This window comes from Maylandia zebra, linkage group LG14, assembly GCF_041146795.1.
Source record: "Maylandia zebra isolate NMK-2024a linkage group LG14, Mzebra_GT3a, whole genome shotgun sequence".
NCBI classification, from domain to species: Eukaryota; Metazoa; Chordata; class Actinopteri; order Cichliformes; family Cichlidae; genus Maylandia; species Maylandia zebra.
Window position 1 is genome coordinate 39260639 of NC_135180.1, and position 24155 is coordinate 39284793.

A 24155-nucleotide genomic window follows, 5' to 3' on the forward strand; every position below is an offset into this window, starting at 1 on the left:
CCTTAACTTGAACTGAGCCTGTGGTCTTCCATTGTCTCAATATGCTCCTAACTGTGGAGACAGACGGCTTAAATCTCTGAGGCAGCTTTCTGTGTCCTTCCCACCATGATGCTGAACAGTCTTTGTCTTCAGGTCATCTGACAGTTGTTCTGAGACCCCCGTGTTGCTACACTTCAGAGGAAATTAAAAGAGGGAAACTTAAATTGACCCCCTTAAATACTCTTTCTCATTATTGTTTTCACCTGTGTATGTAGGTCAGGGGTCACTGAGCTTACCGAGACAATTTGAGTTCCAATAATTAGTTCTGAAGGTTTGGAATCAATAAAATGACAACAGATTTATGCACCTGCCTGATTTTGTTTAAACAATTCTTGCACACATAAATTCAATAAACTTCATTTCACTTCTCAAACATCACTGTGTGCGTCTCCTGTATGATATATTTAACTGACAGTTTTTATTGTAACAACGATTTATACAGGAAAATAATGACTATGAACAAGGTTAACGTTTGCATCCCGCTGTACTGCAGCACACTCAACTATCCACACACAGGCTCACAGCAGTGTAAGACGAGAAAACCTCGTCCTTGTTCTCTCAGGACTCTAAAATCTGGATTCTGGAAAACTGAACGTTTCTCCAGCTCTGATTATTTTTACTGTGGCCTTTCTTGCCCTCCACAGTGAAGTGTTTGCTATCAGTGTTACTGTCATTTCTGACCAGTTCTCCGTCACGTCCTTGTTCTCCCAGAAGTCCAGCTTTCCCTTTCTCTCCTCTAGTTCCATTACATCCATCCAGACCTGGATGTCCTGGACCTCCAGCAGGTCCCGGGTGTCCCTGGACACACAAACACATAAACTGATGCCGAGAGCGGGACATCACTAGGTCACAGCTGACTGAGCTAAGAGGCTGAGAGGGGCGGGGCTTCTTACCGGAACTCCATCCAAACCTGGAAAACCAGGAACACCAAGAGATCCCTGAAACCGTAAACAACAAGCAGACGGTTAAACTGTTCTCCACACAGCTCCTCAGATACCATGTGAGGCCTAACAGAGCTCCGATTGGTCAGACAACAGAAACAGTATCTCGTCTTCAGAGGGGTGTACTACAAAGCAAACTATGTTTTCAGTTTGGATGGTCTATGTGTAAAGCTCCTCTGGTGATGTCTCTGAGTGAAGGTGCTCAGCTGACCGAGAGAGCTGCTAACACAGAAAGCCTGACTCTGTTAAAGCTGCGTTGCAGTACAACCCTGAGGGCAGAAACCATGTTCCTTCACCATATGTCCTTTCAGGCCTGCAGCTCCTGTTGGCCCCTCATCTCCTCTCTGGCCTTTCTCTCCTGGAGGCCCCTGAGGACCCGGGAAGCCCATGGGTCCATTAGGGCCCCGCAGACCCAGAGAACCAGGAGCACCCTGCAGGACACAAAGACACTTGTTAATCCTTTAAAAACTGAATAAATCTTAATAGAAAACATGAACAACATCAGGTTTCTATCGAGAGCTCTTCTAGGCCACCTGATCCCGACGCTCTGTCACTACAGCAAGCACCACTTCTAAAAAATACCAGGACCAATTCTGTTTACATTATACATGCTTCCCTTAGGCAGCATCATTAGAAGACATAGCATACATTTACACTGCTATGCAGATGACACCCAGCTCTATCTGTCCATGAAGCCAGATAACACACACCAATGAGTTAAACTGCAGGAATGTCTTAAAGACATAAAGACCTGGATGGCCGCTAACTTTCTGCTTCTTAATTCAGATCAAACTGAGGTTATTGTACTCGGCCCTGAAAAGCCTAGAAATATGGTATCTAACCAGATTCTTACTCTGGATGGCATTACCTTGGCCTCCAGTAACGCTGTGAGGAACCTTGGAGTCATTTTTGACCAGGACATGTCCTTCAATGCACATATTAAACAAATATGTAAGACTGCTTTCTTCCATTTGTGCAACATCTCTAAAGTTAGAAATATCCTGTCTCAGAGTGACGCTGAAAATCTAGTTCATGCATTTATTACTTCCAGGCTGGACGACTGTAATTCATTATTATCAGGAAGTCCAAAAAACTCCCTGAAAGCCTTCAGCTAATCCAAAATGCTGCAGCAAGAGTCCTGACAGGGACTAGAAAGAGAGCAGATTTCTCCTGTTTTGGCTTCCTGTTAAATCCACAATTCAAAATCCTGCTGCTCACATACAAGGTCTTAAATAATCAGGCCCCATCTTATCTGAATCCTTATCACTCGAGAAACACGAAGCCGACAAACAAACTAAGAGAACTGTAAATCATTCTTTGTCATATCAGTTCCTCATTAAATACACGTCACATTAACAAGCTGGCTCATGGTGTAAAGCGTCGCCTGTCAGAAAGTATAAGAACATATAAAACAATCAGGAGCGTAACTGAACCTGAGACGGACTCTTTATGAATCGCAGCACTGATGGCAGAGCGGGTGGACTTCGTATGGTTTAATCCAGATGTTGGTGCATTCGAGTCCCACATGTGTAATGCTGTTATCTGACCATTTGAGGGCGGCGTGGCACCAGAACAATGACACCCCCCCCCCCCCCCCCCCCCCCCCACACACACACACAAACTGCCACGAGGGGTTTGGACTGCTTATCATAAAAGATTCAGAAATGAGTGTGTCAAAGGCACAGCACTGTCCACAGCCACATCCACACATGTGCACAGGAAACAAGGTCAAAGGTCAGATTTACTGCATAGACTCAGCCCCTTGTGGTTCAAACTGAGTAAAAGCAGAGAGCGTTCCAGGATAAAGGGAGCGGCGCGTACCTGTGACAGGTGCCGTCTTGTCGCCCTCACTTTGTGTACACTTGGTTTGTAAGCCTGTTGTTAAGCTGAGTGATGGCGACCCTCAGTGCAGTTTCACTTTAACGCTCTGCTGCATTTCCAGAGCCTTTTCTTATTCTTATTTCTGGACTTGGAAGTGGAGCCTCAGATAATCATATTAGGGATTATTTCCTTTAGATGATATCGCAAATACAAGAATAGGAAACATGGAGTGTTACTAGCAGGCCGAGGTTTTCACTCACAGGGACGACCGAACACGTCTGAGCTCATTATTAGAAACACGCTTAATATGAAGATGCACCTCTGGACCAGGAGATCCACTAGATCCACTTTAACTACAAGGCTGCGTTTGGGCCATGTGATGAAAACAGATGCTTTTCTGAAACTAGGTCATTCGTTCAGAGGTGTGTAGTTTCCGGCTGAGGAAACATGAATATCTGTGAGGTAATGAGGCCTTACGAGAGCAAAACAAGCATAAAAGCCAAGAAGAATACATGGTGAGCATGTACAGACCGAGTCACCTGGGCAGGTGAGGAGAAGGAGGTCAGTGTGTTTATCGCATGATCTGGCTGCAAAGCTGCATCACAGTAATGTAACTGTAGTGGATCAGGTGTTGCAACAGTGACCGAAATCGGAGTGTTTTTGTTCACAACAGAAGCTGTGGAGACACCAGGTGTCTCCACAGCTTCTGTTGCAACAGTGACCACAGAGTTTTGTAACGACTGTAATGATTCACGTATCTGCACACATCATACAGTTGCTTCCATTTTTACCTGATGTACAAATAAAGTTTGACGTCTTGACTAAAACTCCCCTGTGTCCAGTGTTAGTTAGAGCTCTGTTTGTCTCCAGCATCGAGATGTTTATGATCCCTGATGTTATCTGACCATTGATCAGATACACCAATACAAACTTATTGATACTCTGTGTTTATAATCAAAACCGATTGGTTTGGGTGAATCCGTCAATCCTGTGTGTGTGTGTGTGAGTGTGTGTGTGTGTGTGTGTGTGTCTGTAAGTGTGAGTGTGTGTGTGTGTGTGTGTGTGTGTGTGTGTGTGTGTGTGTGTGAGTGTGTGTGAGTGTGTGTGTGTGTGAGTGTGTGTGTGTGTGTGTGTCTGTAAGTGTGAGTGTGTGTGTGTGTGTGTGTGTGTGTGTGTGTGTGTGTGTGTGTGTGTGTGAGTGTGTGTGAGTGTGTGTGTGTGTGAGTGTGTGTGTGTGTGTGTGTCTGTAAGTGTGAGTGTGTGTGTGTGTGTGTGTGTGTGTGAGTGTGTGTGAGTGTGTGTGAGTGTGTGTGTGTGATGAGATGTGACAGCTGTGATCTCTGTTAGTCCTCTCTCCATCCTCCTTTCTCTTAAACCGCTCAGCGTGAAATCACTGGGACAGACGCCTTCCCACAATCCTCTCTGCCTGTCTACTGCCCCCAGCTGTACAAACACACACACACGCGCACACACACACACAGGAGGTCAGTGTGAAGCTGGACGACAGTCTGACAGATACATGTTGTTCTTATTGCTGTTGTTAACTTGATCAGCTGATTGTCATGTGATGTTACATCAGCGGTTTGAATTAATTCATCATAACGTACAAACGAGCCTCAGTCCTGACGACCACGAGCTCTAACAGCAGTTACAGCACAACGCTATCCCGGGCTGGGATAACTGACCTGCGGGGACATGCTCCCTGTTGGGAATAAAGGTCCTTATAATCGGAATCATTTCAATTTAGGGTGAAAACTCAGGTTCAAGGTTCAGTTAAGTGCAAAGAAATTCAAGCAAGTCCTCTGAAGTGATGAAAACATGCATGTGTGTGAGTAATCTGCTGAGTCAGTTTAAGGTAAACAGCTGGTAATTTAACACCAGCACTCCTCAAACAGCTCCTCATTTCACTCTGTGTGTGTGTGTGTGTGTGTGTGTGTGTGTGTGTGTGTGTGTGTGTGTGTGTGTCCTGAGCTGCCACTGAAGGAGTCTGAGGTTTGTTGACACTGAAGAGTGTGCAGCTGCGCTGTGGTTCGCTGCTGTTCGTGTGTGTCAGAGTTAGTGGGCGGAGTCTCACCCTTGCTCCCTTGGCTGGGAAACACTGACAGGTGGAGCAGTCCCGCCCACCACATGGCTCAGACAGGTCACCCTGGAAAAAAAGAGAACAACAATATTACATGACATCACCATGACATCACTGTATCATAATAAGACATCACCTCAGCTCAGCTGACGCCATCACTGTAGTTGCAGTAAAGACCAACAAAGAGCAGCACTCGTGTTTATGCTGACCGTGTCACGCACCAGGTTACAGGAGTCGAGGCACAACCATTCATGAGAGCAACAACATAAAGCAGGCTTCAGAGGTAGGAAGGAATAATCTGGTTCAGCTTGTACCTGCAGCTTTGTGTAGCATCTGAAAGTATTAATCTCCAGCCCTGAAAAAGATGCAGTCCCTCCGACGTCCAGCAGAGGCTCCAGCAGCGCGGATTGCTTCCTGTTTTTATAGGCTGGGAGGGACCTGCTGTTAGCATATCACAGTTTGGGCCAACGACAGTTTCATCCAGCACATCTGTCTCTCATCTTCATCATCTACGGATTCAAAAGCCCAGCCGAAGCATCCACTCAGTGTCACTCTTCTGCCATCACCTCGTCACTCTGCAGCATTTAGAGGGATTTGTCCTCTTCTAATCTTTTCTTCTAGTACTTCTTAAACGCTACTTGCTGTAGCTTCTTGTGATGATCTTCCCTTGAGTCCCTGATTTTGTTGGTAGTTAAACTTGATAAATTCTGCATGAGTGAGCCAGAAAGGGCACAACTAAACCCGTCATTAGTTACCTTATCCCCTCATTTCCATCAGCCGCTTCTGGTAAACATCTGGAAGAACGTGCAGCTGGATGGCTGAAGAACGGCAAAGGAAGGCTGAAGTGAAGGTCTGTATTTTTGGGGCCATCCTTGGTGTTTGTGCCCATCAGGAAATGTGGGGTTACTAGTGGGCGGAACTTACAAGACTCGCATCCTCGCTTGCAACTCCCTACTTCCATGCTTAGCTCAGTTTTTCCAGGACCTCTTACCTTTCCAAGCCTTTACAGATTCCAGTGCGTAAAAGAGCAACTAGATGATGCAATTAAGCCTTTGGGAGTTCCTGTCTCTGCGCTCAGCTGTGTGTCCCATCAAACTGAACCTCTTCAACTTGTGGTCTCAAGTTTCACATTGTCTCTGCTCTACTCCGTCTTCTTGGCTTAAACACAGAAGCCACACATCAGGATTACGATGCTGTTAACTGAGAGCTAGCTGAGGAGTGGAGGCGCTGGTTACAGGAGGATGCCTTCATAACCTGGACTGCTCATAAAAATCTATCCTCCTACCTCCAATCAGCTTAAAAGTTCAACTCCCAACAGGCAACAGGTAACTACTTTCTGCTAGGTTCAATTTCATCATCACCTACGGCCCTAAAATATAAAACCTGATGCTCTGTATCTACAGTTCCCTCTCGAAGAAAATCTGCCCACCGTAGAACCGAATCTTGGTGCATCGTGAGCACTGAACACTCAACAGAATGAAGCTGACCCAGGGAGCCCCGGTACAACCAGGGAACCGCCCCCCTGCTCAGGCCCTGTGTTGAAATATTCAAAGTGTTATTACTTGAGTTCAAGTTTTGCTTGAATAAATAAAGAGTTAAACTGACATTGGTCAACTGGGTCTAAGTCAATAACATAGTATTTGTTAGAATGAAAGGACTCAACCTGTTGTGTGCTTTTAGACTTGGTTTCTGTCTATTGATGCTCCGACCGCAGCACTGTTTTTATTTTCTGTTCAGACAGTGAGGAATGTAAACACAAGTCAGACAGAAAGACAAGCATCTGAGATTCTCAGGAAGCAGACAGCTGACTGTGTGTGTTTATCAGATCACGTCAGCGACAATCACGCTCCAATTTTTCCTGACCGATTCTTTCAATGAGAACAGATGTTCAGATGTTCAGATTGATGTGACAGAAAAGGGAGATTTAAACTCTAGAACAAGCCAGAGGCTCGTGTTCCAGTGCATTTACAGACACGACCTGTGTGCTCACAGTTAGACGTGTAAATAAACTTGTAACCTCTGTGACATAACTATTGAAGCAGTACAAGTGCACCTATAAAAATAATCACACCTGATCTTCATTGATCTTAATAAATCGCTCTGTGACCAACCTGTGCACCTTTTATTAAACTACGTGGTTTGAAATTGAGCTCAAATTCGAACAAAAACTATCCTGACTGCAGAGCAGCAATATGAACTTTGAGCAATGGGAACACAACCTCTGGCAAACCAGTCTCAGGTGGATTCAGAGTTTCACAGCACAATCAGGTCCATTTAGCCAGCTACATGGTTGCTTTGGTCATTTCGCCTCTGTACACACAGGAAACTAATCAAAAACATGCAGACTTTTACACTGAAGGTCTGAAAAAAGAAGTATTGCAATATTATTTTAGGAGCTGCAGTCATTTCATACACAGCTCCCCATTCAAAGGCTCAAAAGTAATCGAGTAGTATCATGGACACAGATGATGATCATTCCCTCATTAATGCATAGAAAATGAATTCAGTTCAATTCATTTATTTATTTATGTGGCACAAAATCATAGTTGCTTCAAGGTGCTTTATACTGAAATTTAGACCCTGCAAGAAAACAAAAGATCCAATATTGTTTGATTCATGTGTTTAACTCGACTGCAGCACTTTAAATGAGTTAGACGGACGTCAGTCTAATCAATGCGTTTACGTCAATAAACTTTAGAAACACATTTTTTTCCTTAATAAACTTTAATTCCACTCAAAATAAACTGCTGGAATTTCAGGACCACGGACAGCGACTGAGGATTTCACGGTGATTGGTGCTCCAACAGGTGAGTGGAGGATGTGGTGCTGCCCTCAGACGCCTCACTGACAGGCCCTCACGCCAGACTCTTAAACACGTGTTTGTCAGGTTACATGTGCTCTTAAAGCCTCGGACTCACAGTCTCTGTGCCTGTTTGAGAAAATAGGGTTGATGCTATCGGCTCTATGATTGGCCGATTCTTGGACTTGACCAATAGCTGCTCTTCTACAGTGTAGCGCTGAGTGTGCATAAATCCACTCATGTAAGCTACTTTGTTGTTATTTATAACAGATATTAGGGAACATGTGCAGATGAATAGCCGTACTTGTATATATTGTCAGGGTTGCATAGTAACCAGCACAAGGTCGTGAAAACAATCTGTACATGTTTCAAGAATATTAATGTTTCAATATTCCATAAATACTGTTTATGTACATGTGTTCAGTAAAATAACAGAGTATCTGTGATATTGTAACTTGGTCCTGCTTTAAATTAATTTTTTTGTATTTCGGGCTTTTTATGGTCCTCGCTGTCCTCTAGTTACAAACACAAGCGGTCAACTGCACGCTGCAGTTTGCTTTTCTGTTTTCTAATTTGTGATTTTTATTGACAGGACGAATACAACCAGAACATAAATAAGACTGAAAGGCGACCTCACAAACAATACGCACAAACCAAATAGACTGAATAATACTTCTGTCACTGCTACCTGAGCCAACGCTGCGACCTTCTGGATTTCTTCCTTGACAAAATGAACACAGTTCGACACCATTCAGTCAAATCGCCTTTAGCTAGTTTCATACCCAGCTGTCTGATTGTTTTTCACCTCACTGTCCTCATATGGCATCACTTTGGCCTCACTCTTTGAAGAAGCCTTGAATGTCGAGTTTTCTTCATTTATGAAAGCCAGTGACACAAATCAGTCGCACAGCGCATGTCATAAAGACAAAAAGACCCGGATGTCCTGGTTTTCTGTCCTGCAGACAGAACAGACGTTACCATCCTGGACACCTTGGACGGCACAGGCTAGTATTTACACTCTGACATGCTTTCATTCATCTTCTTCTAGCTGCTGCCTTTACAGGTCACCATGTCCCAGAATCCCCCTCTGTCACACCAACCCTCTTCACCACATCCATCAATCTTCTCTTTTCCTGCTGCCTGGCAGGTCTATCATATGCACATGTGCAAACGATCTCAGGCTCTCCGACTCCCCTTCATAGACCCAGTGAACATCTGAACAGCTTCAGCTCTGTAACTTCAGCTCAGTCCCTTGCTTTGTTGACCCTCTGCTCCTTCGTCTTTGCCTCTCCTTCTGTCTCCGTCTCATTCAGACACATGTATTCCGTCTTCTTTCGTTCCTCTTCTCTGCAGGATCTCCTCCAACTGCTCTCTGCTCTCACTACAGATCACAGTGTCATCTGCAAACATAGTCCACGGATTCTGAACTTACTGGTCGACCCATCTGTCCCTCACGCCTCGCCTCTGTCCTCATACTGCAGCACCCTCATATACTTCCTAATGCAGTAGCACAGTTCCTCTCTCAGCAACCAATCACCTGCTTTCTCTGATCTTTCTCTGATCCAAAAAGACACGGTGACACTCCTTCAGTTTGCAGCAGATGGCCCCGCCCCTCCCTGAGCCTGGTTCTGCTGGAGGTTTCTTCCTGTTAAAAGGGAGTTTTTCCTTCCCACTGTTGCCAAAGTGCTGCTCATAGGGGGTCATGTGATTGTTGGGTTTTCCTCTGTATGTGTTATTGTAGGGTCGACATTACAATATGAAGCACCTTGAGGCGACTGTTGTTTGGTGCTGTGTAAATAAACATACTGCCCTCCTGCATGTCTCTCCTTAACACCACACCTACACAACAGCTTTTCATCAGCCCTGTTCACCTGTCCATTGAAATCACCCCCAACCCCACCTCCACTACCACCACTCTCTACCACTTTGACCAACTTCCTCCCCAATGTCTCTGTCTTCTACCTGATCTCCAACCTGTGGGGCATACACACTGATGACATCCAGCATTGACCCTTCAATTCACAGCTTCAAACCCACGATCTCGTCTGACACTTTCTCCACGACACTATTCGCTGTGGGATCAATAAAGTGTCTGTCTATTCACAGACTCCTGTCCTGTGAAATCCCATGCAGAAATCCTACAAACACCCCCGATGTTTGATTGCACTTCGTGCTGAAAGATTAAACACAAATGCACTGATGTGGCTGTGCTCTGAGGGGTCATCGGGCAGAACAGTAGGACCTGATCCAGGATGTTCGCTCTTCACACATCCCACACCGAGTGTCCCTGTTGATGTAGTCAGTGTGTTTTTTTTTCCTCTGTGGGCCCCAGACAGCGAGTTTCTCAGCAGGCAGCAGTGTTTGTGTTAGCAGCCGCATTCCTGCAGCGTTGTGTAAACTAGGTTATCAGTGAGGCGTGGCTATCAGCAGGAATGTGACTGCTATCACTTTATCTGCTGTCAGGACTGAACGTCTCCCAAACCATCGTCCTTCCATCCACCTCCATTTATGCTGCACTATCACTACTTACGCTGTCATGACTCTCTGCACTCAAATCACCTCTTCATCAGCACTCCAGCTGTACTCAAACCAGCTTCCAGCATCTTCCATTAATCACCATCCCTCTGTCTGGGGTACCGAGATGAAGGGACTGACTGGCTGACCAGAAATCCCAGCCGCTGATTGGCCGGTGCTGCTGCTGTTCCCAGACAGACTGAACCTGGTGACCTCAACGTGACAGGCAGGGTAAAGAAAACAGTCTCCATCTCTACAACATCTGAGGATCCAGGTCTGATCCCTGAGGGACTCCAGAGGACCTGAACAATCAGACCCTGAGCTCAGTCCAGTGTTGTTTACATACAGATGAGGACAAATTATTATGAAATTTAAAGTTTGTCACTTACTATTTTCTAACAGTCAGGAATTTTTAAATGTCGCATTTCTAAAGAAGCTCGTTGCCAACTGGGCAACATGCCTCGTTTCTATTTGCATACAATTACAGAAGTATGGACATATAAAGTTACACGGTACAAAACAACTTCAGACTGATGTGCACACAGCTGTGCCATCAACGTCCAAAACAGGCATTGCTCCAGGTGAAGAACGACGTCCAGAAAACCAAAGTGAACGTCACTGAGCCCTGACTTCAATCCCACTGAAAATCTGTGCGGTGAACTGAAGCCCGAGGTCTATGCAGGAAAACCATCGAGTCCGGACAGCTGCTAAAGAACAATTACCTGGGATTGTTCAGGAGACGTGAGACTTGTTAAAGCTGCAGCGACCGCTGCCTGTCATTTACTGCACGAAACACAAATGACTGTTAGCTTCATGGGGCTATGCACCCCTCAGGGTCAGATGGCCCATCTCATCTTCAGCCTGCAGACCATGTGTGAAGGATCCACCAAACACCTGACGCTGTTAGCGTCCTGCCAGGTCATTGGGTTTAGATAATATCCCCTCTTTTTAATAATAATAATAATAATAATAATAATAATAATAATGGATTGGATTTATCTCCTCCTTGAATCGCTACCTTATCGTGGTGGAGGGGTTTGTGTGTCACAGGGATCCCAGGGGCTATGTTGTCTGGGGGCTTTTGCCCCCTGGTAGGGTCTCCCATGGCAAATTGGCCCTGGGTGAGGGACCAGACAAAGAGCGATTCATAAGACCCTTATGAAAAGGACACCGAGGGAACAGTTTACCCTGCCCGGGATAGGGTTACCGGGGCCTCGCCCTGGAGCCAGGCCCGGGGAGGGTGCCCGAGGGCGAGCGTCTGGTGGCCGGGCCTTAGTCCATGGGGCCCGGCCGGGCACAGCCCGAAGAGGAGACATGGGCCCATCCTCCCGCAGGCCCACCACCCGCAGGAGGCGCCATAGGGGTCGGGTGCATTGTGTGCTGGGTGGCGGCCAGGAGCGGAGGCCCTGGCGGACTGACCCCCGGCTGCCAAGACTGGCAATAGGGACATGGAATGTCACCTCTCTGGTGGGGAAGGAGCCTGAGTTAGTGCGTGAGGTTGAGAGGTACCGGCTAGATATAGTCGGGCTCACCTCTACACATGGCTTGGGCTCTGGAACCAGTCTCCTGGAGAGGGGCTGGACTCTGTCTCAGTCTGGAGTTGCCCTTGGTGAGAGGCGGCGGGCTATCCCCTCGGCTTGCTGCCGGTACGTTGGGGTTTTTCCCGGTGGACGAGAGGGTTTGTTCCCTGCGCCTTAGGGTCGGGGAACGGGTCCTGACTGTCATCTGCGCTTATGCGCCGAGTGGCAGTTCAGAGTACCCAGCCTTCTTAGAGTCCCTGGGGGGGGGGGGGGGGGGGGGGGGGGGTGCTGGGGGGGGGGGGGGGTGCTGGAGGGTGCTCCACCTGGAGACTCTGTTGTCCTGCTGGGAGACTTCAATGCTCACGTGGGTAACGACAGCGAGACCTGGAGGGGCGTGATTGGGAGGAACGGCCTCCCTGATCTGAACCCGAGCGGTGCTCTGTTATTGGACTTCTGTGCTAATCACAGTTTGGCCATAACGAACACCCTGTTCGAACATAAGAGTGTCCATAAGTGCACGTGGCACCAGGACGCTCTAGGCCGTAGGTCGATGATCGATTTTGTAATCGTATCACCAGACCTGCGACCATATGTTCTGGACACTCGGGTAAAGAGAGGGGCTGAGCTGTCAACTGATCACCACCTGGTGGTGAGTTGGATCAGGTGGCGGGGGAGGACGCTGGACAGACCTGGTGCACCTAAACGCGTAGTGAGGGTGTGCTGGGAACGTCTAGCAGAGGCCCCAGTCCGCGAGATCTTCAACGCACACCTCCGGCAGAGCTTCAACAGCATTCCGAGGGAGACTGGGGACATTGAGTCCGAATGGACCATGTTCAGCGTCTCCATTGCCGAAGCTGCTGCATTGAGCTGCGGCCGCAAGGTGGTTGGTGCCTGCCGTGGTGGTAATCCCCGAACCAAATGGTGGACACCAGAGGTGAAGGGAGCCACTAGGCTGAAGAAGGAGTCCTATCGGGCTTGGTTAGCCTGTGGGACTCCGGAGGCAGCCGACAGGTATCGACAGGCCAAGCGGAATGCGGCTCGGGCAGTGGCTGAAGCAAAAACTCGGGTGTGGGAGGAGTTCGGAGAGGCCATGGAAAAAGACTTTCGGACTGCCTCGAAGAGATTCTGGCAAACCGTCAGACGTCTCAGGAGGGGAAAGCGGTGCTCTACCTGCACTGTGTATAGTGCTGGCGGAGCGCTGCTGACGTCGACTGAGAAAATTGTCAGGCGGTGGAAGGAATACTTCGAGGACCTCCTTAATCCCACTGACACGTCTTCCGAGGAGGAAGCAGAGTCTGGGGATGAGGGGAATGACCCGCCAATTTCCGGGGGCGAGTTCACTGAGGCAGTTAAACAACTCCTTGGTGGCAGAGCCCCTGGTGTTGATGAGGTCCGCCCCGAGTTCCTGAAGGCTCTGGACGTTGTAGGGCTGTCCTGGTTGACACGCCTCTGCAATGTTGTGTGGAGATCAGGGGCAGTACCTGTGGACTGGCAGACCGGGGTGGTGGTCCCCATCTTTAAGAAAGGGGACCGGAGGGTGTGTTCCAACTACAGGGGGATCACACTCCTCAGCCTCCCTGGGAAAGTCTATGCCAGGGTGCTGGAAAGGAGAGTTCGTCCGTTAGTCGAACCTCGGATACAGGAGGAACAATGCGGTTTCCGTCCTGGTCGCGGAACACTGGACCAGCTCTTTATCCTCTCCAGGATACTTGAGGGTGCATGGGAGTTTGCCCAACCAGTCTACATGTGTTTTGTGGACTTGGAGAAGGCATTCGACCGTGTCCCTCGGGGTGTCCTGTGGGAGGTGTTGCGGGAATATGGGGTGTCTGGCCCATTGCTACGGGCCATTCGATCCCTATACAACCGTTGCAAGAGCTTGGTTCGCATTGCCGGCAATAAGTCAGACTTGTTCCCGGTGGGTGATGGGCTCCGCCAGGGCTGCCCTTTGTCTCCGGTTCTGTTCATAATTTTTATGGACAGGATTTCTAGGCGCAGCCAAGTGGCGGAGGGCTTTCGCTTTGGTGGCCTCAGAATCTCATCTCTGATTTTTGCAGATGATGTGGTTCTGTTGGCTTCATCGGGTGAGGGCCTCCAGCTCGCACTGGAACGGTTCGCAGCCGAGTGTGAAGCAGCGGGAATGAGGATCAGCACCTCCAAATCTGAGGCCATGGTTCTCAGCCGGAAAAGGGTGGAGTGCCCACTCCGGGTCGGGGATGAGTTCCTGCCCCAAGTGGAGGAGTTCAAGTATCTCGGGGTCTTGTTCGCGAGTGATGGGAGAAGGGAGCCGGAGATCGACAGACGGATTGGGGCTGCAGCTGCAGTAATGCGAACGCTGCACCGGTCCGTCGTGGTGAAGAGGGAGCTGAGTGTAAAAGCGAAGCTCTCAATTTACCGGTCGATCTACGTCCCTACCCTCACCTATGAAATAAAATGACCCGTCAGAGCAAAGCTCATGTGTGGACAACCCTGGAAAAAGGTAACGAGATGGAACGATGTGGGAAGAAGCTTCATTCGGTAACAGCAGCTTGTTTTAGATGTTAGTAGTTTCAGTGGATTAGCTCAGGGCAGAGAAAGTTATTCTACAGTTTCTGGTCAGCGCTGTTTAAACGGTGTTTTCATGTCTCCTGGCTCTGTGGGCGGAGCCTTAGCTAACAAAAGCAGACGGCACCAATCTGATGCCAGGTGCGACTGACTGTGATTTCACCGGCTGTTTACTGCTTGTTGACAGAAGCTTGTGTTTCTTTGGTTATTGTGAGGTAGATCGTGGTGTACAGAGAAGCTTCAGCTCCTCTGTGAGCACCAGGATGAGTCGTCACCGTTAAAGAAGTCCGATTTCAGAATCCGATTCAGAAACAAGCGAGGATGGACCGTGAGATTCGTCCTCTCTCTGAGAAGACTGTAGGACTCAGGCTTCAAGGAGAAGCCCACAGTGGAGGTGGCTGCTTGGTGGATGAACGGCGTGGGAGCCGCAGGTGGTGGCGCTGCAGCGGAGGCAGGTTGCTGGACGGGCCCCTCGGACCCCCCAGCGGAGGCAGACTAAGGCTGGACGAGCCCCCTCGGACCCTCCAGCAGGAACAGGCGGTGGAGTAAATGACTGAGGTGAGAACTGAGCAGGTGACTGAGCTGATAGGTGAGCTAAAGTCTGAGCTATGGAGAGAAGTTTAATATGTACCGACTGTTGTAAAGATGGTAGTAATGGTGGGTAAGGTGGTGGATTAGCAGTAAGCTGAGCTAGTTACCCTGAGACACCAGAACCTGAAGAAAACTGCTGGACGGGCTCACCTGAGCCTCCAGCAAGGTCAGAAAAAGGTGCAGGTACCTGCCGAACACCAGCCACTCCCACCCAAGGACAAGGTACGGGTGCCGGAGCGAACTGGTTCCCGGTCACCCTGGGAGCCGGGACAGGCACCGTCAATGGCTGGGCAGCTGCTGTCCCCACCCGAGGAGCTGGTATGGGTGCAGCGACAGGCAGAGGCTCAGCAAACACAGACTCCTCTAAAATGTTTTTCAGCTTCCTACCACCACCACGTCTAACAGTCTTAACAGTTTTCACAGTCTCAGAATTTCTAGTGTTCACATGATTGCCTTTTTCCCTCTCAGAGGGAGCAGAATGAAAACAGTCATTATAACTCACCACGGGGAGTGGCTCAGCAGAGACGGAGTGGCGACTGCGTGAACGTCGCTTTCTCCAGGAAGTGGGAGGTGGCGAACTGGGCTGCGAATCCTCCAAAAGACCGGGGTGCGATGAGGAAGCAGAGAGTTTGTGAAGCTCAGAACGTGGCAGACCCAAAAACAGAGCGAAGGACTGCAGCGGAGTGAGTCTAACGTCCGGCGTCACGTAATCTTTCTTCCTCCGCCGCTTAACCCTCTTGTCGGACTGGTAATCCAGGGGTGAAGGCGGAGGTGTAGCGACTGGAGAGAATGAGCACGTGCTCAACCTGATCGCCCAAGGCATAGGCGCCGGCTCGGCCGTAGCCATGGCAGTTTGGAGGCTGCGGGGCCCTCCCAAAGCCAAACGTGACCCATAGAAGGGTGACTGGAGCTCCCGGGCATGCTTAGCCTCCTGCCTCACGATCTCCTTGAGGAAGGCAGAAACTGCGGGTCGCCGATACCCCACGGAGTCTGCTGGGTCCATGTTCTGGTCGCGATGTTCTGTTATGTGACGGCTGTGTGCGGACAGGAAAAGGACCCAGAGTGCAGACTCCGGAGACAGACGTGAACTCAAAAAACAGCTTTAATGCTGAACTCAAAGTAACAAACTTCCAAAGTACAAACATTAACGCAGGCAGGCAAAAACAAAACACACAGCATAAGTGAAGGTCGATAAGAGTAGATCACGACAATGACAAACTGAAACACAGGGCTTAAATACATAGAGGGAGCAATCAGGGAATGGACAACAGGAGGGAAACACAGCTGGGGCAAATCAGAACTAACGAGACAAGGAAGCGTAACCTGAACACACTGAGATAAGACAGAGACCTTCAAAGTAAAACAGGAAACACATAACACAGACTGAACAAAGACACAGACTCACATGCAGGCACTACAACAGAGGGAACAGAGACGTGGGACCAGGGCAGACACAGACTGGACACGGGGATATAGCGGACAGGGGAGACAGCAACTAAGGATTACACAGAGACAAACCATAAGACATGACTCTAACAAAAACCCAAAGACTAGAAATTATAAATAATATAATAAAGTCAAAAACCCTGGGTCAACGACCCAGGCATCCTAACAACCTGTAATGCATCACTGTCCCGAAGCTCCACATCAAAATTTGCATTAAATTAAAATACCAGTACCAAACAGCTAAAGGCCCAGTGGCAGCATACAGGTCGGACTCATCAGAACAACAAGCAGAGGTTTGAGAAAGCACAGTGATCATGTAAATAGACAAAAGGAAGTGAAATTATGTGAAGCTGTGTATTTCCTGCAAACAGCAGAATAAAAAAAGTCCGTCTGCACCTGGACACAGAAGCACAGCTGTGAGATCGTCATTGCACAGCTGGAGGGAAATTTAAACACTGGCTTCAAGCTCAGTGACGACAGCACAGCCCGACTATTGGCCAGGACATCTGATGATGTCATCCCACCAATGATTCATCTTTACATCATATGACAACTTCCACACCGTGGTCTGCGATTTGACCAATAAGAGCAGAGATACTTTAACCATGGAAACAAGCTAATGGACAGAAAACTTGTTTCAGCTGACGCGATTTGATGACATCACACACTAGTGAAAGACAACAAGCTGTGATTGGCTGGTGGCCAACGTTTGCTGGACCAGACTGAAAGGGCTTATAAAGGCAGAGGTGGACTCACCCCGAGAGCTGCTGGCAGGGCTTTGAGTACGATCAGGAGGCACCTGAAGGAGAGAGGACACAGGTGAAGCATGAACACAAAGGAATGATAAAAAACGTTGATCCACAGTGATGGATCAACGTTTTCACAAAGCCCCAACCAGCTTAAACAGGCAGCAGCTATTAAACTATGAAATGCACCCACACTCAGGGTTCCCACCAACACTACGAAACTGTACGGCAGGGGTGGGGAACTCCAGGCCTCGCGGGCCGGTGTTCTGCAGGTTTTAGATCTCACCCTGGGTCAACACACCTGAATCACATGATTAGTTCATTACCAGGCTTCTGGAGAACTTCAGGACATGTTGAGGAGGTCCTTTATCCATTTGAATCAGCTGTGTTGGATCAAGGACACATCTAAGACCTGCAGACACCGGCCCTTGAGGCCTGGACTTGGACACCCCTGATGTACGGTGAGACTTGGTTTATAAGCTAAGATGTAAAATGCATACTGGCACCACAGTTCGTATGAAGAAAACAGTCTATGGTTTGTAATCTATGGTTAAAAGAGGGTGATGAGGTGGAGCAAGACGTAGTGTGCTTAAACTTAATCCAGGCATCCGTACCTCGCATCTGAGCACGTGCATCACCAAAACACTCAGGCGGAGTTACAGACGTGTGTAACATGTCAGCAACTCCAATTAGCTGTGGTGAAGCCTAGCAGACAGCTAGCAGATCCAAACACCTGTGTCACCATCCACCTGTCAGCCAAAGAGGCCACGCCCCTAAACTTTAAACCTTCTTACATATTAACCAGGTGAATCCTAAAAACATTCTTCTATTGTACAGGTGTTACGAAGGAGGACATTATCCACAGAGACAAACAGTTTGTATATCAGGCTGCAATCATGTTTATTTCTGCTGTACAGTTTTAACATGGGAGTCTATAGGGACTGACTCACTGCTGCCTCTGCTGGATGTCAGACGAACTGCAGCTATTGGGACTGTAGAGTCGGTGTCTTTTGTCACTGTAACATTGTTACACGTGTTGCATGGGTTGTGCTGCTGTTTGCACGTGAACTCATCTTCATCGTAAAAAAATTTAGTGTCATGTTACCAAAGACCAGACTGTCGGCAAAAGATTCAGTCATGGAAACTTAAACTTAACAGACGTGTTCACGTGTGCGGTTTTATTTACCAGAGCAGATTGAGACCACAGGCATCAGAGCAGGAAGTCAGCAGCATATTGCCTTCAGCTCAGAGGAAGTCCCTCCTGCTACACTCTGACTCCACCTCCAGCCAGTTCTCGGCCTGTGAGGATACCCCGACGCTGTTGGTCGTCCTGCAGGAACAAAGACAAACTGAGGTTGAAGATGATGAAGGTGAAACCACACACACCTGACCAGGATCAAGCCGTCAGAATAAAAGTCGTAATAATAATAATGATGTAATATTAACCCTAACCCTCACTCCTTTCATGTGAAGCTCACATGAAGCTGGTTATTAACTTAGTGAGCTGAGAACCTGCTTCGTTAGTTTGAGTGAATCCAGACACCAGGGCCCTGTTTCAGGAAGCCGGTTTAGTGGAAAAACTGAGTAAGTATACCCTGAGTTAACGAAAACTCTGGGTTTTCGGTTTCACAAAGCGAGTTCAGCTGAAGCCTGAGTGAGTCACTATGACGACACACGCCGTGAAGCTAACCTGCCCCCTAGCAGGTTTACTACAACTAACCCTGACTGTCTCCGCCCCTTTGTCGGAAACCTGACAGTAGGAAGTGTCAGACATGGCGTGTCCCTTCCTTGAAGAGCCAGTAGATCGTGAAGCCCAAATTCTCCGCAGAGCACTCCGCCGGGAGAGAGTGATCAGAGCGCGTTTGGACATTTTATCATTTCCTGATGATTGTCTGTGCGAACGTTACCGTTTCTCAGCACAATCTATAATTTTTTTGGATAACATCCTCAGGCCATATATTACGCATGTGACACATCGCGGACATGCTCTCAGTTCTGTACATATTATTTGTATTGCACTTCGGTTTTTTGCAAACGGGAGCTTTCTGTATAATATTGGTGACGCTGAGCACGTTTCCAAGGCTACCGTCTGTCGGGCAGTCAGGAATGTTACAGTTGCACTGAAACGTCTCCTGTACTCGTTTGTGGTGTTCCCCGGTCACAGACCCACAAGATTTATCAAAGAGGGATGCCACAAAATTGCAGGTATCAGGATGAACGAAACTTAATTCATGATGTGGTGATACTTGAACTACTACTTAAATTTTACATTTATTTTCAGGGTTCCCAGGCGTGATTGGCTGTATAGATGGCACTCACATTCCAATCATTGCTCCTTCAGTAAATGAAGGAGACTATGTGAACAGGAAGTCTTTCCACAGCATTAATGTACAGGTACATAGTTCCCTGTAGCATTTCAAACTAACAAATTATTTCATCATAGTAATGGATGCTAATTTGTGTTCTCTGCACTGTGAAGATCATATGTGATGCTGCCAACATTATCACAAATGTGGAAGCCAAGTGGCCAGGCTCTGTCCATGACTCACAAATATTCCGTGAATGTACACAAAATTTGGACATGGTGAGTTGAGAATACTTTAAAATATATAAAGACCAATTGCTACAGGGACATTTGAACTGAAGTGTATCCTTCTGTCTTAGGAGAGTTCACTGGCTACTTGCTTGGTGATAGGGGGTATCCATGTTTACCCTATTTGCTTACCCCTTACCCTGACCCTGAACCGGGCCCACAGCAGCGATATAATCTGGCTAATTGCAGGACAAGAGCCAGAGTTGAAATGACTATCGGAATGCTTAAGGCCCGGTTCCAGTGCCTGCAAAGACTCAGGGTCACCCCAGAAAGGGCATGTGACATTATTGTGGCATGTGTGATTCTTCACAACATTGCCACAATTAGAGGAGAACACTGTCCTTCTGAACCAAACATCAGCAGTGATCCAAACCATGAACATCCTGACCCTCCCACAGACATACAAGATGGAAGCGCAGTCAGAGACACCATATGTCACAATCATTTCCTTTGACCCATCACCTCAACATGTTGAAAGAAGAATAAACAGATTTTTTGTTCAACTGGCTTTATTGGTCACCTGTGTTTCCTGTACACAAAGTATTAAAAGATGTAAACCTCATAAAGTGTCTCTGTTGCTTCCTCCTCTGTAACAGCTGTCAATGTTTCTTCATTATTTTCCTGTAGTAAAGAAATAAACAACATTGCTGGTCTACTGTACACTCATATAATCTGTGGAGTATTACTCACAACTGCATGTTGGTCTGGCTCAACAGGAGGCTGCACCAGATGCAGTACACCACCACCATCAACTGATAGAATATGAGGTTTATACAGGTCACTTATAACTTACAAGGGACCAAATGGCAATTAACAAACATACCAATCACCTTACACTTCATTGTCATTATGCTCTCAAAGACAACCAAGACTGAGGGAAGGCAAAATCAGTAGGAAAATAACTTCACTACAAACAAATTCATTATGGTAAAGAGTTTATCAAATGAATGAGCAGCACTGCAAAGGTGACTGTGAAGAAAGGATGTATGCACATCATGTATTATTTTGAATTTACCCCCTATGTAGGCACTTGTGTCTTGCGGGGTTATTGACTCAGAGGATGTCCCCGCAGAGATGCCTTCGGCCACAGGGCGCCCACTGTTTTGGCTGAGGGCCAACTGCTCAGCCTCTGTGAGTGGTGGTGGTGGAGGACCCCCACCTGTTTTTCGGGCCTCCGCTTTTTTTCTGTTGGCTATAACGGGTCACATTTGAGCATACAGAGTAAGCAAATATGTACTTGTAATGTGCTCAGATAATTTCAATAAGTGCTTACAGAAAGAAAATTAATGTAGCCTCTAACTGCAATTGATTTACATGGGACAAACAGACCAAGCACTGTGGCTCATAATACAATTACACCTTACCTGTTTGGACTATATTTTTATATTTCATTTTTACTTGCTGCCAGGAACGTTTGGGGCCTGTTGGGTTGCACCTGCGCTCACATCACATCACAAAATAAAATGTATAAAATAACAAATAAAATAACATATGATAAAATAACGTGTTAAATGGGTGGAAATCCCTAGATCAATGTTTAAATTAACACTCACGCATTGACTCTGTCGGCTATGTTTTGCCATGCATGCTCACTTTCTTTTGCAGCTGAGGCTGTGTTACTTTTTTCCGCGGAATTTGCATGTTATCGGCATATGCTGCCATCAGAATTTCGGCCTCAAGCGCTGTGACATACATTGACCGCGCCTTCTTTCCCTCCGTCTCCATGGTGACTCGCTTAATCTGTGCTCCGCTTATCAGGGCTTTATGTATCCTCGTCCGCGCGCTTCACTTGGGGTTAAAGCAACTCCGCGTTGACTGAACTAATTGTTATCAGCCTTTCTGAAACCGAATATTCCGAGTTGGACAGTTCGGGGTTACTCAACCCTGCGTATCGTTTTTCACTCTGAGTTTTCTAAACCGGCTTCCTGAAACAGGGCCCAGGAAGATATCCCAGGTGTGTTAAACTCACTTCCTGGTACAGGCCTCTTAGCTGTGTCTGTTTGTGAGTAACTTCCTGCTTGGACAGCCAATCAGGACTTCGAAACTTTGTGTTTGAACTGCACATGGACAGCAGCCCACGCTCCCCACAGTCATGTTCTTTAGAGGATGCTGATGCAAATAGCAGCAGCAGGTGTGTCTGGACGTCAGCCAATCAGAGAGCTGTGTCTCTATAACCTGTCAGCCTCTTATTGGCTGTTATGACTATGATGTTGTATTTGTTGCAGGTGTTAAGATAAAGTTAGAACTGAGAAGCTTCTCAGTTCTTCTTCAGGAGCTTCTGTGATGCATATTTAATGGGATGAAAGTTGCTCTAACAGCATCGTGAGCTCCATTAGCTCTTGCCTCTGAAACTGAGGGTTTCAGTAACCTCCGCCTGCAACAGCCCGACCGAACCAAGCTGCTGCAGCGCCCGCTCACAGAGCCAGACAGCAGGAACGATCCGTGTCAGTCACCGAGTTCCTGCAGGAGGCTCTTAGCTAACAGCAGCCTCGGAGCTTCGAGCTCCACGGCGTGATGCTAGCAACACGAACAGCTGTTTGTGCTGCTAGCATCAGCTGTTTGTGCTGCTAGCATCAGCTGTTTGTGCTGCTAGCATGACGAACAGCTGTTCAGTTTAAACTCTGTTCAGAAGTTTCATTCAAACGTTTCAAAAGACAAAAACTGCAAAACGAAGCAGGAGAAAAACAAAAAGTATCATCAGAAACTGAGAACGACCACAGACAGAAGGTTCACGGGACAGGGTGAACGACCAGAAAGGGAAAGGAAGCAAAGGGAGGAAGTAAACCTTCAAAGTAAAACAGGAAGTAACTAAAAGTTTGAAATGTCTTTGTGTGTGCTGCAGTTCAAAAATGAAAACTCAGACACGGAAAAAGACAAATTTACAGCTGCTTTCATTTTGCGATCATTTCTCAGCTCTTTGTATGAAACATGTGAAATAAGTAAAATCCAGCAAACTCAGAAATGATGATCATCACATGACTGCGGCGAGCCTCCCCAGCGGTGCTAACCTCAGTGATTAGCTTTGAGCACACGGGTATTTTTCAAATCACAGCCTCTTCTCTGCGTTCGAGCCTTTGTCCAGACGTAAACGATGTTTTGGATCATTGAAAACTGAGATTTTTAAAAACTCTGTTTCTGTGTTTACGTGTGGACGAGGAAAACAGAGATTTAGTCACAAAGCATCAAAGGTGTGCGACGTGTTACTGTTTCACATCATTGAATTTCTACATTGATACAGACAAAACACTGCTGCTGTTAACCTCAGTTACTGTCCCTCTGTTTACAACGACTGCTTTTATGCGCCATCTTTGTTTACGCTTTCCCTCCCAGGCTTCTAGACTTCTGATTGGCCAACATTTCTACACAGTTAGGATTATATCACCACCTGTTGCTTTGGCATGTTCTTGACAGCGTTTCACTTTGTTTTTCAAGTTTGGGATTTAAAAAACAAAACAAAAACAGAAAATCTGTTTACAAAAATGTCCTGTACATGTGGACGTAGTGTTCCGCTGCCATCTTTTATATACAGTCTATACACAAGTCCTGTTTTTGCACATACTGTAAAACAGAAACGTGTTTTAATATTTGATGGATTTATGGTATTTTCAGTCTGATAAATTGATCTTGTGAAAGGAACAGCATGTTTAGGGAAAGTCCAGTTCTGATTCTCCAGACCGGGTCCCTCAGGCTGAGCCCAGAACCACCACCCAGGGAAGGTGGACCTGCCACAGCCGGGGCGAAATCTGGATCAGCCCCATCGATCCCTTCACAGCTACACGTTTTAAAGCACACGAATCGGCATCTGCGCCAAATCCGCTAATTAACAATTAACGCAGAAGCACGTGGACTTTAATGCTCATAGTGCACTGCGGTTTGCTGCGTGCAGACGTAAGGAAGTATCCTCACCGAACTTCAAGTATAAATCACCACAGACTAAAAGTACTCGAGTACTTCTCCTCATTAACGTTATTTACCTGGATGACGTGCTCAGACATTCAGACTCTAATAGGCGGCTAATTAACAGCTGACTAACCATAATCAGCTGATGGTGATCGATCGGCAGCCCAATACCCAACCAAACGGTCACGTGAGTTTTCCTACCTGAAGCTGTCACTGTCCGGAGCTTCACGCGCTTTTCATGTCGCTGCAAACCTGAGCACAACTTGGCAAGAGCGCACACACAGCAGACAGGTCAAGCTGCAGCGCACAGCAACAACAGCACTTCCGGCATCCTGCGCCTGCGTGCGGTGCTGCTCCGTCCAGGTGTGTAGACAGCTGCAGCTAACAGCCTGCTGACACACCTGAGCTTTCTGCTTCACTTTGATGAAATCAAATCTGTCTTAATCCTGAAATTCGCGCCAGTTAAGCTCATTTATTATTGACGTGAGCTTTCTCGTGCACAGCTCGTGCAGGAGTGCCTGCAGCTCCTCAGCTTCACCCTCAGGTGCTGCACTCGCAGCTCCTCCCCCCTCCTCACACCTGAGGCTTTCGTGGGTTTGTGAAGCACTTGTTTCAGGTCTCCA

At 47.4% G+C, this 24155-nt stretch overlaps 2 protein-coding genes across 6 annotated transcripts in view; one reads left to right on the forward strand and one right to left on the reverse strand.

Annotated features, from left to right (window-relative positions):
- The window catches only part of col4a4 (collagen, type IV, alpha 4), a 58891-nt gene extending 35025 nt beyond the window's left edge, over positions 1-23866 (reverse strand). Inside the window, exons 1-8 of one of the 4 annotated variants that reach the window (XM_076873519.1) lie at positions 23734-23815; positions 20648-20824; positions 18226-18369; positions 17050-17092; positions 4876-4947; positions 1277-1411; positions 933-977; positions 721-837 (exon numbers count right to left, since the gene is read on the reverse strand). In XM_076873519.1, coding sequence (XP_076729634.1) covers positions 721-837; positions 933-977; positions 1277-1411; positions 4876-4947; positions 17050-17092; positions 18226-18272 — 459 coding nt within the window. In that variant the 5' untranslated portion in view covers positions 18273-18369; positions 20648-20824; positions 23734-23815. Of the gene's footprint in view, positions 1-720; positions 838-932; positions 978-1276; positions 1412-4875; positions 4948-17049; positions 17093-18225; positions 18370-20647; positions 21813-23606; positions 23691-23733 lie in introns of those variants that run through there. The other 3 variants (XM_014408984.3, XM_076873520.1, XM_076873518.1) reach the window with 3 other exon arrangements.
- col4a3 (collagen, type IV, alpha 3) overlaps positions 23761-24155 on the forward strand; it is a 43137-nt gene continuing 42742 nt past the window's right edge. The window contains exons 1-2 of one of the 2 annotated variants that reach the window (XM_024804999.2): positions 23761-23895; positions 24036-24155. The exon at positions 24036-24155 is cut by the window's right edge and continues 78 nt beyond it. The gene's annotated coding sequence lies outside the window, so the exon portion shown is untranslated. The remainder of the gene's footprint in view (positions 23896-24035) is intronic. The other variant, XM_076873517.1, reaches the window with a different exon arrangement.